The sequence below is a fragment of the Vanessa cardui genome, chromosome 29 (assembly GCF_905220365.1).
Source record: "Vanessa cardui chromosome 29, ilVanCard2.1, whole genome shotgun sequence".
In the NCBI taxonomy this organism is placed as follows: Eukaryota; Metazoa; Arthropoda; class Insecta; order Lepidoptera; family Nymphalidae; genus Vanessa; species Vanessa cardui.
Genome location: NC_061151.1, coordinates 2,264,719 through 2,281,892, shown reverse-complemented (window position 1 = coordinate 2,281,892; position 17,174 = coordinate 2,264,719). Strand labels below are relative to the sequence as shown.

The following is a 17,174-nucleotide window of genomic DNA, read 5'->3' as shown; positions in this document are numbered from 1 at the left end:
TAAACCGCGAAAAAACGCATTGCGCGTTTCCGCTACATGAAGTAGGGAATATGGGACTCTCCGGTGCCCAAAAGCACACAGGAATATCCACTAAGAAACCAGCGGTACCCCCTCCGTCTTCGACAGGCACTACAGAATCGCTTTCGCGTGCTACCTTGCGGGCTATTTGAAAAACTTAGGTTGTAATTAAAAAAAATATGTTTTTTAATTTAAAAAATGATTGAAGTCAAATTTCATCCAATTAGCAAACAGAAACGAGAAGAAAAAGCCTCTCTTCCCAAATCGTCGTAATTGTGTTTGAAATTAAACAATTAATGTGGCACACGCTTCACTAATGAGTTTTAGTATAAGAGCTTAAATAGTTCAACAGATAATACGTGGCCATTAACCTAAAGTCTCTTATTCAAATCTTGGCAAGCATTAAGTTAAACTAAGGAACGAATTTATAAAACTCTCTTATAAGAATATAGGTATCACCCATTCAGTAGATATTCTACCGCCAAACAACAGTACTTGGTACTGTAGTGATCCAGTGTAACTACAGGCACAAGGGACATAATGTCTTAGTTCCCAAGGTTGGTGACGCATTGGCGATAAAGGAATGGTTAGTGTTTCTTACATTTCCATTGTCTATGGGTAGGGACCACTTACCATCAGGAGGCCCATATGCTCGTCCGCCAACAAAAAAAACTTTTTCTCTTTGTGTCTTGTTGGTAGGCTTCCTTATGACTAACGTTGTTTACTTTGATGTTATGACTTAATCCTGTAGTTACTATTCACCCTTGAAACCGGAACACAACTGTACTGAGTATTGCTGGTTGGGGTCAGAAAATCTGATAAATGGACGATGACTACCCAAATAAGCTTGCATGAAACCCTATTTAATACGCGTGCATTAAGATGCGATGATTGCGGGTTCAAACCCAGGCCAGAACCACTGAATATTTATGTGCCTAATTTGTTTTTATGATTGAAACATCTCGTGCTCGGCGGTGAAGGAAAACACAGTGAGGAAACCTAAATGTGTCTAATTTCATAGAAACTCTGCCACACTATTCCACTAAACCGCATTGCAACAGCATGGTGAAATATGTTCCAAACCTCAAAGGGAGAGGAAATTTAAAGGCTGTTGATGATGACGAATGAGTGTTATGTCATGGGTGAACAGAAGTCGTGGTATACCTAACACCAGCCCCGAATACCATCGAAGCTATCTACGGAAGCTATTACATTTTTTGATAGATTTTTCATGAGCTTTATACGCTCAGAAATTCTGGTAAATATTTCAGAAGACTCGTAACAAAATTTTAATTGAATGAAAATGTTCGCAATATATTTTCTTTTATTCCACAGATAATGCAACCTTAAACCATGGACGGTGACAGTTTCAAAATGAATATGGAGTGTATTTATTTTTACAACGCTGTTTGAATTGAGTAAGTATGACACTAGTATCTAAGCTTAGAAGGATCATAAACCATGAGATCACGAGAATCTTGATTGAAGATAACTGGTTCAAATGAAAGAAAGAAAAGTTTATTGGGACACGGCACAATTAAAAGAATAATGTTTCAATTTTTTTATTAGATATAAATAAATTACCATCAGTATCAATTAGCAATGATAGTAATTGTGCCCTAAATATGTTCCATTCAGCTTCCAAGTTGGATCCCAAAACCTAACGCTGATTTTAATAGTTCTCTAGCTACTATGGGCTGTGATATTCTGTCTATGAGTATAAAGCAGTACTGAATTTTTATGTTAATATGTGATTATAATACATCACGCGCTCACCGGTGTAGCAAAACATCAGTATTGGTTAGTCTGTTCTGTCATCTTTCGATGGATTTTCATTCGATCTTTCACTGTGGGTCCACCAATCCACCAATCCGGAACAGCATGATTTAATAAGCTTCTAGCTTTCTTATCGAATAGAGAGGAAACTACAGATCAGAAGTGGGCGTGATAAGCCTTGCTGAATTATGATGCACTTTATTTTGCGTTGATAAATCTCACACTAGGTGGTATTTATATCTCGAGTAAATATTGTTTATAGGATAATCTACCACCAATACACAGCAACGAGAACCAACCTATGGGTATCTAAGGAGCTGATAGGCTTTTAGAGTTTAGCACCCGTGTATAACATCATCAATATCTATCTAAGAAAAAACGTTCCATGTAATTTTAGTTAAATTCAAGTGCAGGTTACCTGATCTTCCATCTTTCTCTATCTTAAGAAGTTCCCGTGGTGGGCGAGCAAGAGGACGCGATGCATCCAGCCCATGCCAGGTGACGCTGCCGCTTACACCCGCGGAACATGTCATGGGACTCAATCGAGTCGCGCGACTTCCTCGGGTATGCTTCAAACTTTTGGTATTTTCTACATAGTGACTTTATTCGGAAAATAATACGCAAATAGTTCTAATTTTTTTTATAGTATAGGTTGGTGGACTTGCATATGGGCCACCTGATGGTAAGTGGTCACCATAACCCATAGACAATGACGCTGTAAGAAATATTAACTATTCCTTACATCGTCAATGTGCCACCAACCTTGGGAACTAAGATGTAATGTCCCTTGTGTCTGTAGTTACACTGGCTCACTCACCCTTCAAACCGGATCACAACAATACTGAGTACTGTTTTTGGTGGTAGAATAACTGATGAGTGGGTGGTACCTACCCAGACGGGCTTGCAAAAGGCCCTGCCACCAAGAAATTTTCCTATGGAAACATAAAGTTACGATTTGATGTAAACCATGGAACAGAAGATGGAAGAAATATGGTTATGTTTAGCTTTTGGAAAATATGATAAAGTCACTTACCATCGGAGTATATATACATAGATATAATAGCAGATAGACCAAATAAAAATGAAAGATTCTATTATTAATATTACTTTCTTTTTGAATCTGCTGATTCATTCGGCGGTTCTTCTCAGGTCAGGGTATTTTATTTTCCAAACCTGAGTGTAATGATTGTTTATTGAATAGTGGATTATGATTTAATTTGGTGTCTTTCCAGCGGGGTGCCGGCGCACCAACTGTCGGCCACGCGACTGCTCAGCTCCCCTGATCCGTCGCGACACCATCTTGACGATCCACCAGGTTGTGACCTTAAATAATTACGAACTATATAAAAACAAAGTATTTATAACCTTTTCTTTTAAATGATTCATAATCTACATTAGTTGATTGTTACCATATACATAATATATTTATTTGTCCACGAATAAATTCTAGATATAAACCATTATTTAATGTGCCGATTTGTAAAACGAAAAGTACTAATAATATCTTCTTATATCGTAGCTGCCAAAATTATAATAAAGTTTACTCAGATATTGATATATTATTCGAAAAAATGTATTCTTTTAAAAATAAAGTTAATAAGATTAATTTATGTATCAATTCATAGTTTGTTCTGACGTGTATAATGTTTTGCCTGTAATTTAACTAACCGATGTAGCCATTAATGCCTTCAATTTTGTTTAATGTGTTTTGTTACTTTTTTTTTTTTTAATTTTGTTTCGTTTCATTATATTTATGTTAGATTTTATTCATAACTGCCGAAGAAATTCGTCAGTATACGTTTTTAATGTTTGATTTTATGTATGTTAGTCTTTTTTTTAACTTTAATAATATGTGTCTAATTACCAGTGGAAACTTAGCTGATATATGTAATTTTGTATATTCCTATCCCATAAGTTTATCTTATTGTTTGTTTCCCTAAAATAAAAAAAAAAAAAAAATAAAAAAATATATATATACGAATAGGGTGTAGACTTAGACATAGCGACTTTAACTAAAGTGTTTTTTTTTTTATAAATTGCTTGATACATGAAGAAGATTAAAACAGTTAAACACGGACGAAATTTTACGTTGCTTTAGTTGCCATTTATTCATTTTATTTTATTTATAATTAAACTATGGTTATGATAATTGCAAAAGGGATCGCAATGGTAGTACCAAGTGTAATCATACTTATCGCAATTTTTCGTACTTTCAGACGTATTTCCATTCTCAGAAGAATATCCGACTGAGGTACGCAATGGGGCCATACGGTGGGGCTCCCGGTTCGGGCCAGCGCACCGGCCGTCAGCCGGGGTCCTCGAGTGTTTCCGCATCTGCCGATCGCGTCTCGATCAATATCTCGCGAGACGAAAGGTAAAATCTTCTGACGTCAAACCTATACTCTATAATCTTATAATATTATAAATGTGAATGTAACTCTGTCTGTCAGTTCACGGCCAAATCAATGAACCGAATTTGATGAAATTTGTTGTGAAGCAAACTTCCTCTACTTACCATCAAGTGGAGTGGAGTCATATCCGGACTGTAATGAATGTGTGTCAAAAAAAAACTTAATATGTAAATTTATTCAATATCCAAAAAGACTACAATTAATCAATCAATTAATCAAAAAATTTACTTGGTGGTAGGGCTTAGAGCAAGCCCGTCTTTATAGGTACCGACCACTCATCAGTTATTCTAACGCCAAGCAACAGTGCTCAGTATTGTTGTGTTCCGGTTTGAAAGATGAGTGAGCCAGTGTAACTACATTCACAAGGGATATAACAACTTAGTTCCCGAAAATAATGGCGCTTTGACAATGTAAGGAATAGTTAATATTTCTTACAGCGTCATAGTCTATGGGTGATTGTGACCACTTACCATCAGGTGATGGTACCCTTACCCATCACACTTTAAACCGGAACACAACAATACTGCGTACTGTTGTTTAGCGGTAGAATATCTGATGAGTGGGTGGTACCTACCGAGGCGGGCTTGCACAAAGCCCCACCACCTTATAGTGTACCACGGCGATCGTTTTGGTGGTCTTTGTGATGTATTCACAAGACGTTCAAGTAAAGTGTTACGAGAATTCTTGATTGGATTTCACTTTCAAGAATTCTTGTAACATCTTACTGGTCGATGAGAAATATATTAGGAAAGGTATAAGTCGATAGTTATCAATACTATAGTAGTACAATCCTTGGAGTAGTGGTGCAAAAAGCTTCATAATAAGTATAACACCTCGCCTCATTGCCTCCACTGGTGACAGGAGGGCTGGTTCGTTTTTTGCCCAGAGGATCGGAATTGCGATTCAACGGGGAAATGCTGCTAGCATTCTTGCCAAAATTCCACGCGGTCAAGATTTATATAGTAACTAGTTTTAGGTCATATTTGCACATATTTAAGCATTTAATGTTACTCATGTTAATAAATACTATACTTTAGTGCTATTATAACACACTCTTTCGGTTTTTAAAACTTTTACGAATGAAAGATGTAAATACTTTTTTGTAGATCGAAAGAGGGGTGCGGCTATATGGCCAGAATGAACAACGTCTGGCGGTGAAGGTATGGCTGTCTGCGTTGCGCGGGGTGCGTCACAGGAGCGACAAGTTCGCATTATTGGGACATCTTTATCAAGCTTACATGGACTTTGGAAAATACAGGCAAGCACCTAACATATGCAGACAGAGTAAGAAAACCTTCGTCAGTTTTCAAACTCATTCCTTATCAAGTCGTAAACTCTCAGTACGTTTTAAAACTAAAGCACTTAACTGACAACTACATAACTTACACTTACATAGTATGATAATTGATAATTTGCTTTAAAATGGTGTATCACATTTGGACTACGTCTCGACTGCGAAGTTTTAAATCAACATGAAATCTTTTTAATGGCATAATCTTCTGCTGAATTGTAAAAGTATGTCTGTCAGTGTCATATATTTTCGATCGGTAAAGCAGATCGCTCATACTGAGCACACGAAAATATATCTTAAGGTGACGAACCTTTTCTTACACCGACTGTACTTTATTCAAGTAGGCCTTTACAAGCACTTTAGAATCGTCATTAAGCAATCATACTAAGTGAAGCTACCACGACTAAGTTCGTTGTGTTTATAATCAATGTCGTACTCAACTATACAGGAAATATGCATATCCACCAACCAAAAATGGCATTAAATAAGTTCCGACTCCTTAACAGAAAATGACGATTTGAGTAGTTTTACTAAAATGTATGTTATAAAGAGTCATATGATATACTCTCATAACTCATAACTGTAACTCAAACTGTTTTATTCATTATATACATCATTAAACTAAAAAAAAATCTACCACCGGTTCGCAAAAAGAAACACCCTGACCTGAGGAGAACCGGCGAATTTACATTATTCTATATATCTTTTTTGGGTTAATGTGGATATGTACTGCCACAGATTCTACCACTAAAACAAACTTTGTATATAAGTTATATATGCATTACTTATTGTAAAAGGAACCGTAAGGTTCTTAATCTATACATATAATAAAATTGGAGTGTCTGTTTGTAATATTAAAATAGCCCTTTTTTACTCAATACATATGTATGTATGTATGTATGTATACACGGTACATATACCAAAATAGCATTTTTTACCATTTTTGTCGGTCTGTCTGTCAGTCTGTTTGTTCAGGCTAATCTCTGGAACGGCTGGACCGATTTTAACGGGACTTTCACTGGCAGATAACTAATATAATAGAGAGTAACTTAGGCAACAATCACTATTATTTTTGTTAAATTCAAACGCGTACAATGTCACAGGCACAGCTAGTGAGAAATAAAATTATTTAATCTGAATGTTCGAAGTTGTCGCTTCTAAACGTTTTGAAACAAAAGTAGATTCTGTTAAATAACTTTGTGATGTGTTTGTGTGTTTTAGAGAATCTCTGGAATTCGCGAACAGACAACTCGGCATATCAGAGGAACTGGACTCGGCTCCGATGCGCGCTGAAGCGTATCTCAACCTCGCGCGCGCTCATCAAACGCTCGGAGGTCTTGACAGGTATTGGAGTCTTATTGACCATAAATATTTCAAAATTGGAATATTAGAATATTAATATATGAGCTGAGATGTCCCAGTGGTTAGAACACGAGTATCTTAACCAATAAATGTGGGTTCAAACTCAGGCAAACACCACTGAGTTTTCATGTGTTTAATTTGTGCTTTTATTCAGTTAGAGCTTGGCGCTGAAGGAAATCATTGTGAGGATAACTACATGTGTTTAACGAAATTCTGTTTCATCACCTTAGTCCAGAACACAAGACATTTGTTTTCAGGGCTCTTTCATACGCTCGCCATGCACTTTACAACGATTGCGGAGGGGGCTCCACAGCTGGATGCGTTCACCTCACCGTTGCAGCTGTCAGCTTGGAGCTCGGAGCGTTCTCAAAAGCAATGGACGGCTTTCAAAAAGCCCTAGCAGTAGCCCAAGCTCAAAATGATAACACGCTGTTGTTACAGGTATGTTGATGATATTAATTTATTTTTCTGTTGTAATTTATTTATTTCTGTGTCGCGGGTACTAATTTTGGACGTAAAATATCAAGGTAATTAGAAGCTAAACAAGTTTTTGTCCTTCACGACATATTTGGTAAAGGAAACTATACTGCAAGTTTGATTTACAGAAGAAATCTGCAATATTTCCAATAAAAGCGATAATCGAAAATCAAAATATACTTTATTCAAGTAAACTTTTACAGGCACATATGAATTTACCTAATATTTGAGAAGAACCGACAAGAAACTCAGTATTTACTCTATTTCAACATTTAAAAATACTGTCACGTTAAATACAATTACATATATCATATATATTAAGTCAACAAGTATGAGCTCCACGCTTTCGTCATCTATATAAACTTTTATTGAATAATATGCCTTTACCAATGTATATTCTTAAAGAGAAGTCATCGCTAAATGATTTCATTGTTTCAGGTATACGTCGGTCTATCAGAACTTTGGCGTCGACTCCGCGACACAGAACGCGCGGTGGCGTGTGCGGCTCGGGCGTGCGACCTCGGCCGTGGTCCGCGCTCGACTGACCTCAACACGCGACACCACCGCACCGCTCTATTGCAAATGGCCGCCGCTTTACGGGCAAGGGGCGAACTTGGGGATGCTCATGACTATTGTAATGTAAGTAAATTTCTATAAAAAGATCCTAATCCCATATTGCACTACATAATTAAAACTCTAACTCAAATTCCTTTATTTAATATAGAAGCATTACGCTAACTTATCATTGGTCAAATTAAACACTACCATTGGCTTGGAAAAGAGCTGAGAATAACCGGCGAAAGAAATTGTTAATTTTAATGAAATACATATTGTATATGAAACAGCCAGGAGGCGATCGTTTCATTCCCGATACACTAATTGTATAGTAACCTTTTCATAAAAAAGTTTGAAAGCTGACGACGGCTGTTGAATTTGAATATCGAACTCGCGACGGTTAGCGTCGAATTCGATATTCAAATTACAATTCGTTCGATTCGACCGTTCGAGCTCATACTTCCTACATTGGATATCTTAAGTATTTAGTTAGAGTTTAATAGCATGTGTCATTTCCAGGAAGCTCTGCGTCTTGCAGCAGTGGCTGGTGATCAGGGTTGCTATGCTCGCGCGATGAGGATAGCCGGTGATGTTTACCGAAGAAAATGTGATTACGGGAAGGCGCTTAGGTAAAATCTATTTGATACATAAAGCTCCAAAATCAATATCGATTTTCAAACTTGGATTCTTCTTCGATTTAAAAATAAATTAATTTATTTGGGCTTATTTCTAATTCAATTTAATCATTATTTATTATTATTTGTTTAAAAAATGTATGTAATATTCTTATCTCTAATTATTGCTTATACCTATTTAATTTATATTTTAAATACATATTGTGCTATGTTTATCTGTAAATAGGAGAACATTTGCCGAGATAAATTCGAAATCTATTTTTTTTCTGATGTGATATAATGTATCTATTTTTCCAAACCCTCTCCGTAATGGAAGAGGAGGCCTTAGCCCAGTAATGGTAAATTTGCAGGCTTTTACTGTATTGTACCGATCTACTGTTGATTGTCCTAATTTAAATAAAATATATTACTCGAATCGATTAAATCAAATAGTCATATCGTAAATAGCAACCAGGAAATTATTGGAAAAATAACGACTCTTTGTTAATTTGTCTCAAATAGGCATTACGAAGTGGCAATGGGTGCTGGTCAGTCTCTCGGTGATCGCTTAGCTCAAATGGAAGCTATGGACGGAGCGGCAAGATGCCTAGAAGCTCTGAGACTTCAGGGTAGAATCTGCAACTGTCGCCCACTGGAATTCAACACGAGATTACTTGAAGTCGCGACATCTGTTGGTTCTAAGGTAAGACCGGAAAAAGATCATTTATTTGTTGTACTGTAGGTATTCTTAGTTTTTTATGTTGTACCAAAGTATATTTGTAGCTTATTATCAGTCGCCGCCTCCCGCTGCTTCGTTCGTGATTGAAGGTCTTGGTTGTCATGTGGTAGTTAAAAAAGTAGCCTGTGTCCTTTCTTGAAGTTTAAGTTTTCGTCATACCAAATTTCATCAAATTCTGTTCAGCGGGTTAAAATGACAGACCGACAGAGTTGCTTTTACATTTATAATCTATACCAATTTAAGAAGGAATAAATGTAAATAAAACTTAGAATCACGTATTTCTTGCCATTGGCTAATAGTTATTTTTTTTTAAATTGCAATACAAACACCATTCATTCGTATACAGTAAATAAACAATTAATAATTTAATAATTAAGTACTTTAACAGTAACATAAAATAATTAAAATACTCTTTATATAATCTGAATTAACATTGTAGGAATTATAAACAATAAATAATCTTATTATAGATATTACTGTGTATAAACTTGTAACATTTTAATTTTGGTCACATACTATCATAGCCTTTTTATATGAACTTTGTATAATACTACACTAATTCATAACTTATGGAGGTTCCTGCCGGTTCTCTGCAAATACTAGATTTAAATGATACCATGGACTTATTTTGTAAGTGAATTCTTGTATGATTCTACTTTACAGTCATCATCAACTATCCACTGCTGGACATAGGCATCTCCAATGCACGCCACTGCGATCGTTCTTCGGCTGTACGGCAAACTTTACAGTGTTTTTTATTATGACTTAGATGCTGGTGAGGCGCGTGCGGCTCCGGCTAGCCGACATCTACACGGCGCTGGGCGACAACAACGCAGCGGCGCGGCAGCGGCGTGCGGCGGGCGCGTGGGCGGCGCCGGCGTGCGCGCGCTGCCGTGAGCCGCTCGCCGAGCGCGCCGAGCCACTCGCATCGCTGCCCTGCGCGCACATCGTGCACCACGCGTAAATCCTTTCTTTTCTCGCTGGAAAAATTTTAAGTAGGTGGGGCGTGTGGGACTCCCCAGTTCCCTGGACGCCGAGTGCGCCCAGGTCCATCGGGTTTACCCACTAAAAAATCAGCGGTACTCTCTCCGTCTTTCGGTGGGCGCCACGGGATCGCTTACGCACGCTACCGTGACGCCCTCCCGGCCGGCCCACCTATGCGGGCATACAACAACTAGGGGGGAAAGTCCTAATACGTATAAGCTTTTGAGTTTAATCGCGAATTCAAATTATGATCTCTAAATTTTTTTAGATTATATATCATTCTTACTGTATAAAAACATGCTTTGTTTTTTAAGCCTTGTTAGATTATAGATTCTTCTATTACTCGAGACTTACAACAACAACAACAGCCTGTAAATTCCCACTGCTGGGCTAAAGACCTCCTCTCCCTTTGAGGAGAAAGTTTGGAACATATTCCACCACGCTGTTCAAATGCGGGTTGGTGGCATACACATGTGGCAGAATTTCTATGAAGTTTGTCACATGCAGGTTTCCTCACGATGTTTTCCTTCACCGCTGAGCCCGAGATGAATTATAAAGACAAATTAAGCACATGAATCAGCGGTGCTTGCCTGGGTTCGAACCCGCAATCATCGGTTGAGCATGCACGCACGCGTTCGTACCACTGGGCCATCTCGACTTCGAGACCTAATACAATAATAATAATAGAACACGATATATGCACTTCGTTTTATAAAAAGAAGTTAAGCAAATGAGTCCCACACTGGGCGCCAATTCTAAAAATAAATTGTCACTTTATCGTAATCGAATCAAAACGTTATAGTTGCCGTTCAGCCGATTTCCTAATCCAATAACACAACAACCTAGTTGCTTTTCGATTGAAGTTTAATCGAAATATAATCGTAATCGCATTGTACCCGATACAAATAAAAAGATACTGCTCTTAGTTACTATTAAGTCGAGGTATATGTATTTTTATGATGAATAATTGAAATTGTATCATGAATCGAAAACGTACATATAAGGCCTCCATACATTAAAAGAATTACGTTTAATAATGACGTAACAAATTATTAATTGATTACCTCATCGTTAATCTATGAAATAACGTGGCAGAGGCATAACAACACACTTCCTAACTAGCTGTCATGCTGTATTAATTATTATAATTATTTACAGAAGTTACAAACTTTGTTTCCCTTCTTTGTAGATGTATGCCAGAATCCTGGTCTCGACGGTCAACGCGCAGCTCAGGGGGTGCGGAATGTGCAGAATGCGCCTCACCACGCGCTCCCCGCGCTCCTCCCCCCGCACCGCCGGCTCCACGCAGCTTGCCTTCTCAGGTTGTGAGTATGCAATGCTTGAGTATTTATTTATTATTTTATTTTACGGTATAGGTTGGCGGATGAGCATATGGGCCACATGATGGTAAGTGGTCACCATCACCCATAAACAATGACGCTGTAAGAAATATTAATTATTCCTTACATCGTCAATGCGCCATCAACCTTGGGAACTAAGATGCTATGTCCCTTGTGCCTGTAGTTACACTGGCTCACTCACCCTTCAAACAAGAACACAACAATACTGCGTACTATTGTTTAGCGGTAGAATAACTGATGAGTTTGTGGTATCTACCCATGCGGGCTTACAAAGTCCTACTACCAAGTGACACCTACTACCTACCAGAGTGTATTCAAATTTTGTATTTATACTTTATACACTGATCAATTTTATAATGCCTAAAAGAAACTTAAAAGAAAATTACATCTTTTATTAAAGTCAGTATTGCATTTTATAACTTTAACAAAATTTGATCTTTGGTCATCATCACAAATGTAAATTTATTTTCCAGGATTTCCCCTTCGGCACACCTCCAACACTTCGCGAATCAGATCTTAACTCTGTCCTCTCCGACCACAGCAGTCAACAAGCTACGTCCAGCGTTTAATTTTTTTTTTAATTTTATAAATTTATAACTGTCAGAACTCTTTACTTGTCAGAGCGACATTTGACTTACAACACTGATGACATAGGTTATGTTTTGATTTCGTCAGCATCTAGGATCATAATACAGCCGATTTGATGTACACTAGGATGCCACGCATACAGAAAACCTAGCCTAGCATAACTATATCTGTAGACAAAAGTTTTTTTGACAGTTATTGAGTTTAGGCAGAAAAATGTTGAGCATAAGTCTATTTCTATTTATAAATCTGTCATTCGTTTACATGCATATAAACAAACGCTTAATACCAAAACCTGGATACACAAAGTTGTCTTATATTGTAAGTCGTAATTTATACTTTACGTTGATAACTTGCATACTAAAAAACGAACATTTTTACTAATTTATTTTGCACATTTACACAATGTATATGTTGTATTAAAGATTACTTTGACTTTAAATTAAATAATCGGCACTTTTTCGTGACTTGTTATTAGATTGTGGAAACGAAAATATTTAATGACCTACTCTTTCCTTACGGAAGACGATTAAGGTTTTATTTTTATTCAAACTAAACACATGTACATAAATATAGTGTGGAATTGAAACCAATATTAATTTATTTTTTCTACATAAAGCATACTTACTATAATAAAAAAAAACTCACCTGATACTTACAAATTGTAACGAATTAAATATAAGATATTTTTTAAAGTAATCAATAGGCCCAAGGTAGCACTTCATAGCGCCAAACTGTCACGTTAAACAAAACAAATGAAAAATATAAAAAAAAAAGTATTTACTACAACAGACTTGTGTCATTAAAAGACTTTTTTGCTTTTTAAATCAATAATTATTGTTATAGAGTTTACGTTATTCGTCTTCATTAGTTGGTATAACGACTAATTAAAGTGGAAAGTTAGAAAAAAAATATGACTTCGAATTTTTAAAAAAAATTAAATTCAGAATCGATTAAGTGCGTGAAAAAGGTTGACTTTTTAATGGCATTGTTGTGATTCATGTGTTTTTAGGCAAAGGTGATATATTATTATGATATTAAGTGGAAATTTAAAAAAAATAATTTACTGTAAATAAAAAAAAAATAAAAAAAGGAAATGTCCATATCTGAGATTCATTCATACAAGAATGTTTATGGTTAAGATATTTTAAAAGACGCTTTATATAGGTGATCGTCCATTGGATGCGGAGTAAGATTTAATGAAAAATCTTTAACACTAAGCAACCAATGGACAGAAACTCTACACTTTCAGTTTTAAAGAATTGTTGATGTGAAAAACTATAATATGTATTGTCGTATACATGGTGTTATGTAAGATAAATGTAATAATAAGTAAATTATTATTAATTTTTAAGAAATTTAAATACGCTTGTATCGTGATAAACATTTGTTGCAAATGATTTTTGTAGTTGTAATTGAACGCATCCGATTCGATTTTCGATTGTTAAACAAATGTCACTGTCAAACATCTGTCAAATTACCAATCGAAATTCGAATGTTATTATCCTACTAAGATAAAGAGATATAAATCTATATACTGTATGTATGTATTTATTGTACTATGAAATGGTTATTGTAAATCAAGAATACGTTTAATGTAAACAAAAAAAAAAAGAAACCACAAACTGCCAAACTTTTATCTTGTGGTCAATTAAGAGCATAGACAAATATAAAAAAATATATTACGGAATAGTTACGAGCACTGGTTTAGTCATCACATTTAGGAAGGAGTAAATTAAAATCACAATAAACATTCCACTAATAGTAATATATCGTTTATAAAATATATAAAATACATATATGAATGAAATATTTATGTATTAACATTATTATTTAATTATGTAGCCGAAATGAAAGATTTTCCAGTGTAGATAACATTCTTACACATTGAATTTTATATTCTATATTTCTATCTATTATTTCTCACTGTCATTATTTTTATTATGAAAAAAAAATCAAAACGTTTGGATAATCACATTAATATAAATCGGTTGAATAAAAAAATCCTTTGCATTCCGTTTCGACTTCCGGTTTAAATAATTTGAATCACGTCTAGAAATTCATAATTAATAACGGCACTGCTTATGAAGAACTGTTATACGCTTCCATTTTTGAATTATTTAAAAAACGGTATCTTTGTAATTAATAATTCTTTTTTTTGGCTACTCATTTAAAGAAATTAACACAGAAACAATATTATATGTTCATAAAATAGCTTAAAATGTTGGCGTAACGGACTTGAATCTACAATCGGATATCACTTCCAAAATTCAGCGAAAACCAATGATATTCTAATAAACAGATGTGTTATATCCATACTAAACAACAGAAAAAGTGTGCCGCGCCGGGGACCGTAAATTTTAGTTTATTTTTATATTTCGCTAAAAGTAAAAAGGAAAACTTGATAAAAACAATAAGTAAAAGGGACAACTAGATGTTTTAATTACGCAAAACGTATTACTACGTAATTATGATGTATTATAACGTACTACTACGTAAAACAACTAAAGGCAAACGTCCCATTTAGGACGTTTTCTAGTCTTCACTTTTTGCGCGTTAATAACATATCTGTTTACTACAACATCATTGGCGAAAACTGATTGTTTTTTTAAACGTTGGTAAAAATCAAATTAATTCTATAGCGTGAACAGTATTTATTATCTGTTAAGCCGTAGTAACATAATGAATTCGATCAGCGTTTAAAAAAGGAATATAGTATGCTATCAACGGTCATATTGTTTCTGATCGCTGATTGGCACTAGCGTTTTATCGTAGCCATTTTATCTTCTGTCATGTATTTCAACTTACATTATATACCACTAAATAATCATTTTAATTTTATATACACACATAATTAAAATCAACTATTTAAATTTAATATCAAATCATGTTACATATTTTAAGTTAATATAATAAACAATGTAAGTACGCGTATAAAGTAATCTATCATATATTTATTAAAAAGAAAAGCAATTTAAAGTAAATAGTGATAATATTAAGGAAATAGATAGAAACAATATTGAATTTAATTTATTCTTGTATAAAATATACTTATTACAAAATTTCTTCATATTATATTTGAGGAACTCCACAGACTATAGACTAAAAATCTATCGAGTTTATTTTAACATGAGTTAATTGTTATCAGCCTTGATTCAGTATTTACTGTATCTTCTAATTACTACCAATGATTCAATTCAATTTAATTCAAATTAATGGTCTTCATGCCATTAAACTCATTTTATGACTTAGATTCTACTTGAATACAGTCTTCTAACGTGCTGTCAAATATTACAGTTACTTATTAATCAATGACCTTAAGACATAGACAACTCTATTGCTAATTAATATGTAGTATTTCTAATAGTTAAAATAATTTGCTATTTGTTCCATGATTAACTTAGAATGATTTGGCTTGCATGTTGGTGACCGTTCATGATATCATAACAGCCACTATACTCGATGACCATTACAATAATAATTCATTTATTCCATACAAAAATAATCTTTATAAACAGTTACATGGTTGAACTACGACAAAAATTTCAATGTATTATAACACGGACGCCAAAAGAAACACAGTTAAAACATAATTAAATAACCTGTGTTTAGGATAAACAGTCTTCTCCCCGAAAGTTGCTACAACAATACCTGATACATACATAATTTGAGTTAAAATTTATTTCCAAGCATTAAAACTTTCAATCAATTTTTGTACTAATATTATACACTAAATAATTTTGGATTAATAATATTGGGTCACAGTCTGCTTCTAAGACTCGTTACAAACTGAACAAATTACATAGAATTTTGACAATGTTTTACAACATGTAATGTACATTCATACCTTTTTCTTTATTTACTCTTCCTTTAAATTAAAATGATAAGATTTAAGGTCGCCTCTTGTATATCCTGAACTTAATTTCTCATCCAATTTGGTGTACAAAAAAGTATCATATTTTACTTATGTTTTACTAATAATAGATGAAATTTTCGGTGGATAAAATGTCTGTAGTCTGTGGTAGCCCTTGAGACTTTCTTAAAACTTCCTTAACTGTTTAATAAGAGCTGAATATTAAACGTGATTAATTGAATCACTGAAAGTATTGTATAGGCAGTTACGATGTACTAGCGCATATGTCACCCAAGTATTATTGACGATCGCTCTTAAACATAGAAACGTAAAAAGTATTTATCACTTCTTCGATTCAGTATTCAAATTGGAACACAGTAAATAAAATGTTTATCTTTTTGGCGCGAATACAAGTGACAGTTATGACGTAGATTTTGCACAGATCATGAAACTGTTAAATCTGGTTTGACACGGAATAAAATAATTTAATGAGTCATACTTGATGAGAAATGATGAATTTTATTTAAATTTGCTGAAATATTACAATGGTATCACTCACCACGGAACTCAATGTATTATATTTAATAAGACAAGCGTTTATGTGGATCCTTATTCCAGGTTAGACAATATCGTAATGACGTAATATTAGTATAAAATTACTGAACAAAATCTGCAATATATTAATGAAGTTTTAAGAAATACCTATGTATAGTCAATAAAAATATATTCTATTCAATTTTATTTATAAATTCTATTGCATATTCGTTTTAATGTTTAAATAAATTTCCGTTAATAATATTAGAGTTTAGAAAGATAATTGAATAAATATTTTATCGGAATAAATGTTAAAATATTATAAAATTTTGTTTTAAAATAATTCATAGTTTAAATAAATTCTAGATCTAGATATCACTAATCATTGTTCGTTTTGTCCAAAAGTCTATTTATGTGTTACTATGATGGATCCAAATATATAAATTACTATTATAAGTATAAAATCAAATATATACATATTGTTGTATCTAGAAAAAACTATTTTTTGTGTAACTATATTTGTGTAAAAATTCTACATCAATTTATTATAGTCTTGAAATGTTCGTTTCAACATATTTAAATCTACGTATATTTTATTAGATGTAGTTTGGAAC

General features: G+C 34.3%; 1 protein-coding gene across 1 annotated transcript; it reads left to right on the top strand.

Moving 5' to 3' along the window:
* Positions 1-1,353: 1,353 nt before the first annotated feature.
* Positions 1,354-12,977, top strand: LOC124541982 (43 kDa receptor-associated protein of the synapse homolog). Its single transcript, XM_047119926.1, has 13 exons — positions 1,354-1,436; positions 2,241-2,358; positions 3,027-3,109; positions 4,011-4,168; positions 5,312-5,463; positions 6,718-6,840; positions 7,116-7,299; positions 7,774-7,974; positions 8,410-8,519; positions 9,027-9,207; positions 10,013-10,203; positions 11,417-11,552; positions 12,062-12,977. The coding sequence occupies exons 2-13, from the start codon at positions 2,321-2,323 to the stop codon at positions 12,155-12,157; spliced, it is 1,653 nt and encodes a 550-aa protein (XP_046975882.1). The 5' UTR covers positions 1,354-1,436; positions 2,241-2,320; the 3' UTR covers positions 12,158-12,977.
* The last annotated feature ends 4,197 nt before the right edge of the window (positions 12,978-17,174 follow it).

What these genes read in the sequence shown, in the direction of transcription:
- LOC124541982 (XM_047119926.1), top strand. Translation starts at nt 2,321, where the DNA reads ATGTCATGGGACTCAATCGAGTCGCGCGACTTCCTCGG. An exon ending in ATGGACTTTGGAAAATACAG is followed by an intron (nt 5,464 to 6,717) that starts GCAAGCACCTAA and finishes TGTGTGTTTTAG; the next exon opens with AGAATCTCTGGAATTCGCGA. An exon ending in GCGCACATCGTGCACCACGC is followed by an intron (nt 10,204 to 11,416) that starts GTAAATCCTTTC and finishes CCTTCTTTGTAG; the next exon opens with ATGTATGCCAGAATCCTGGT.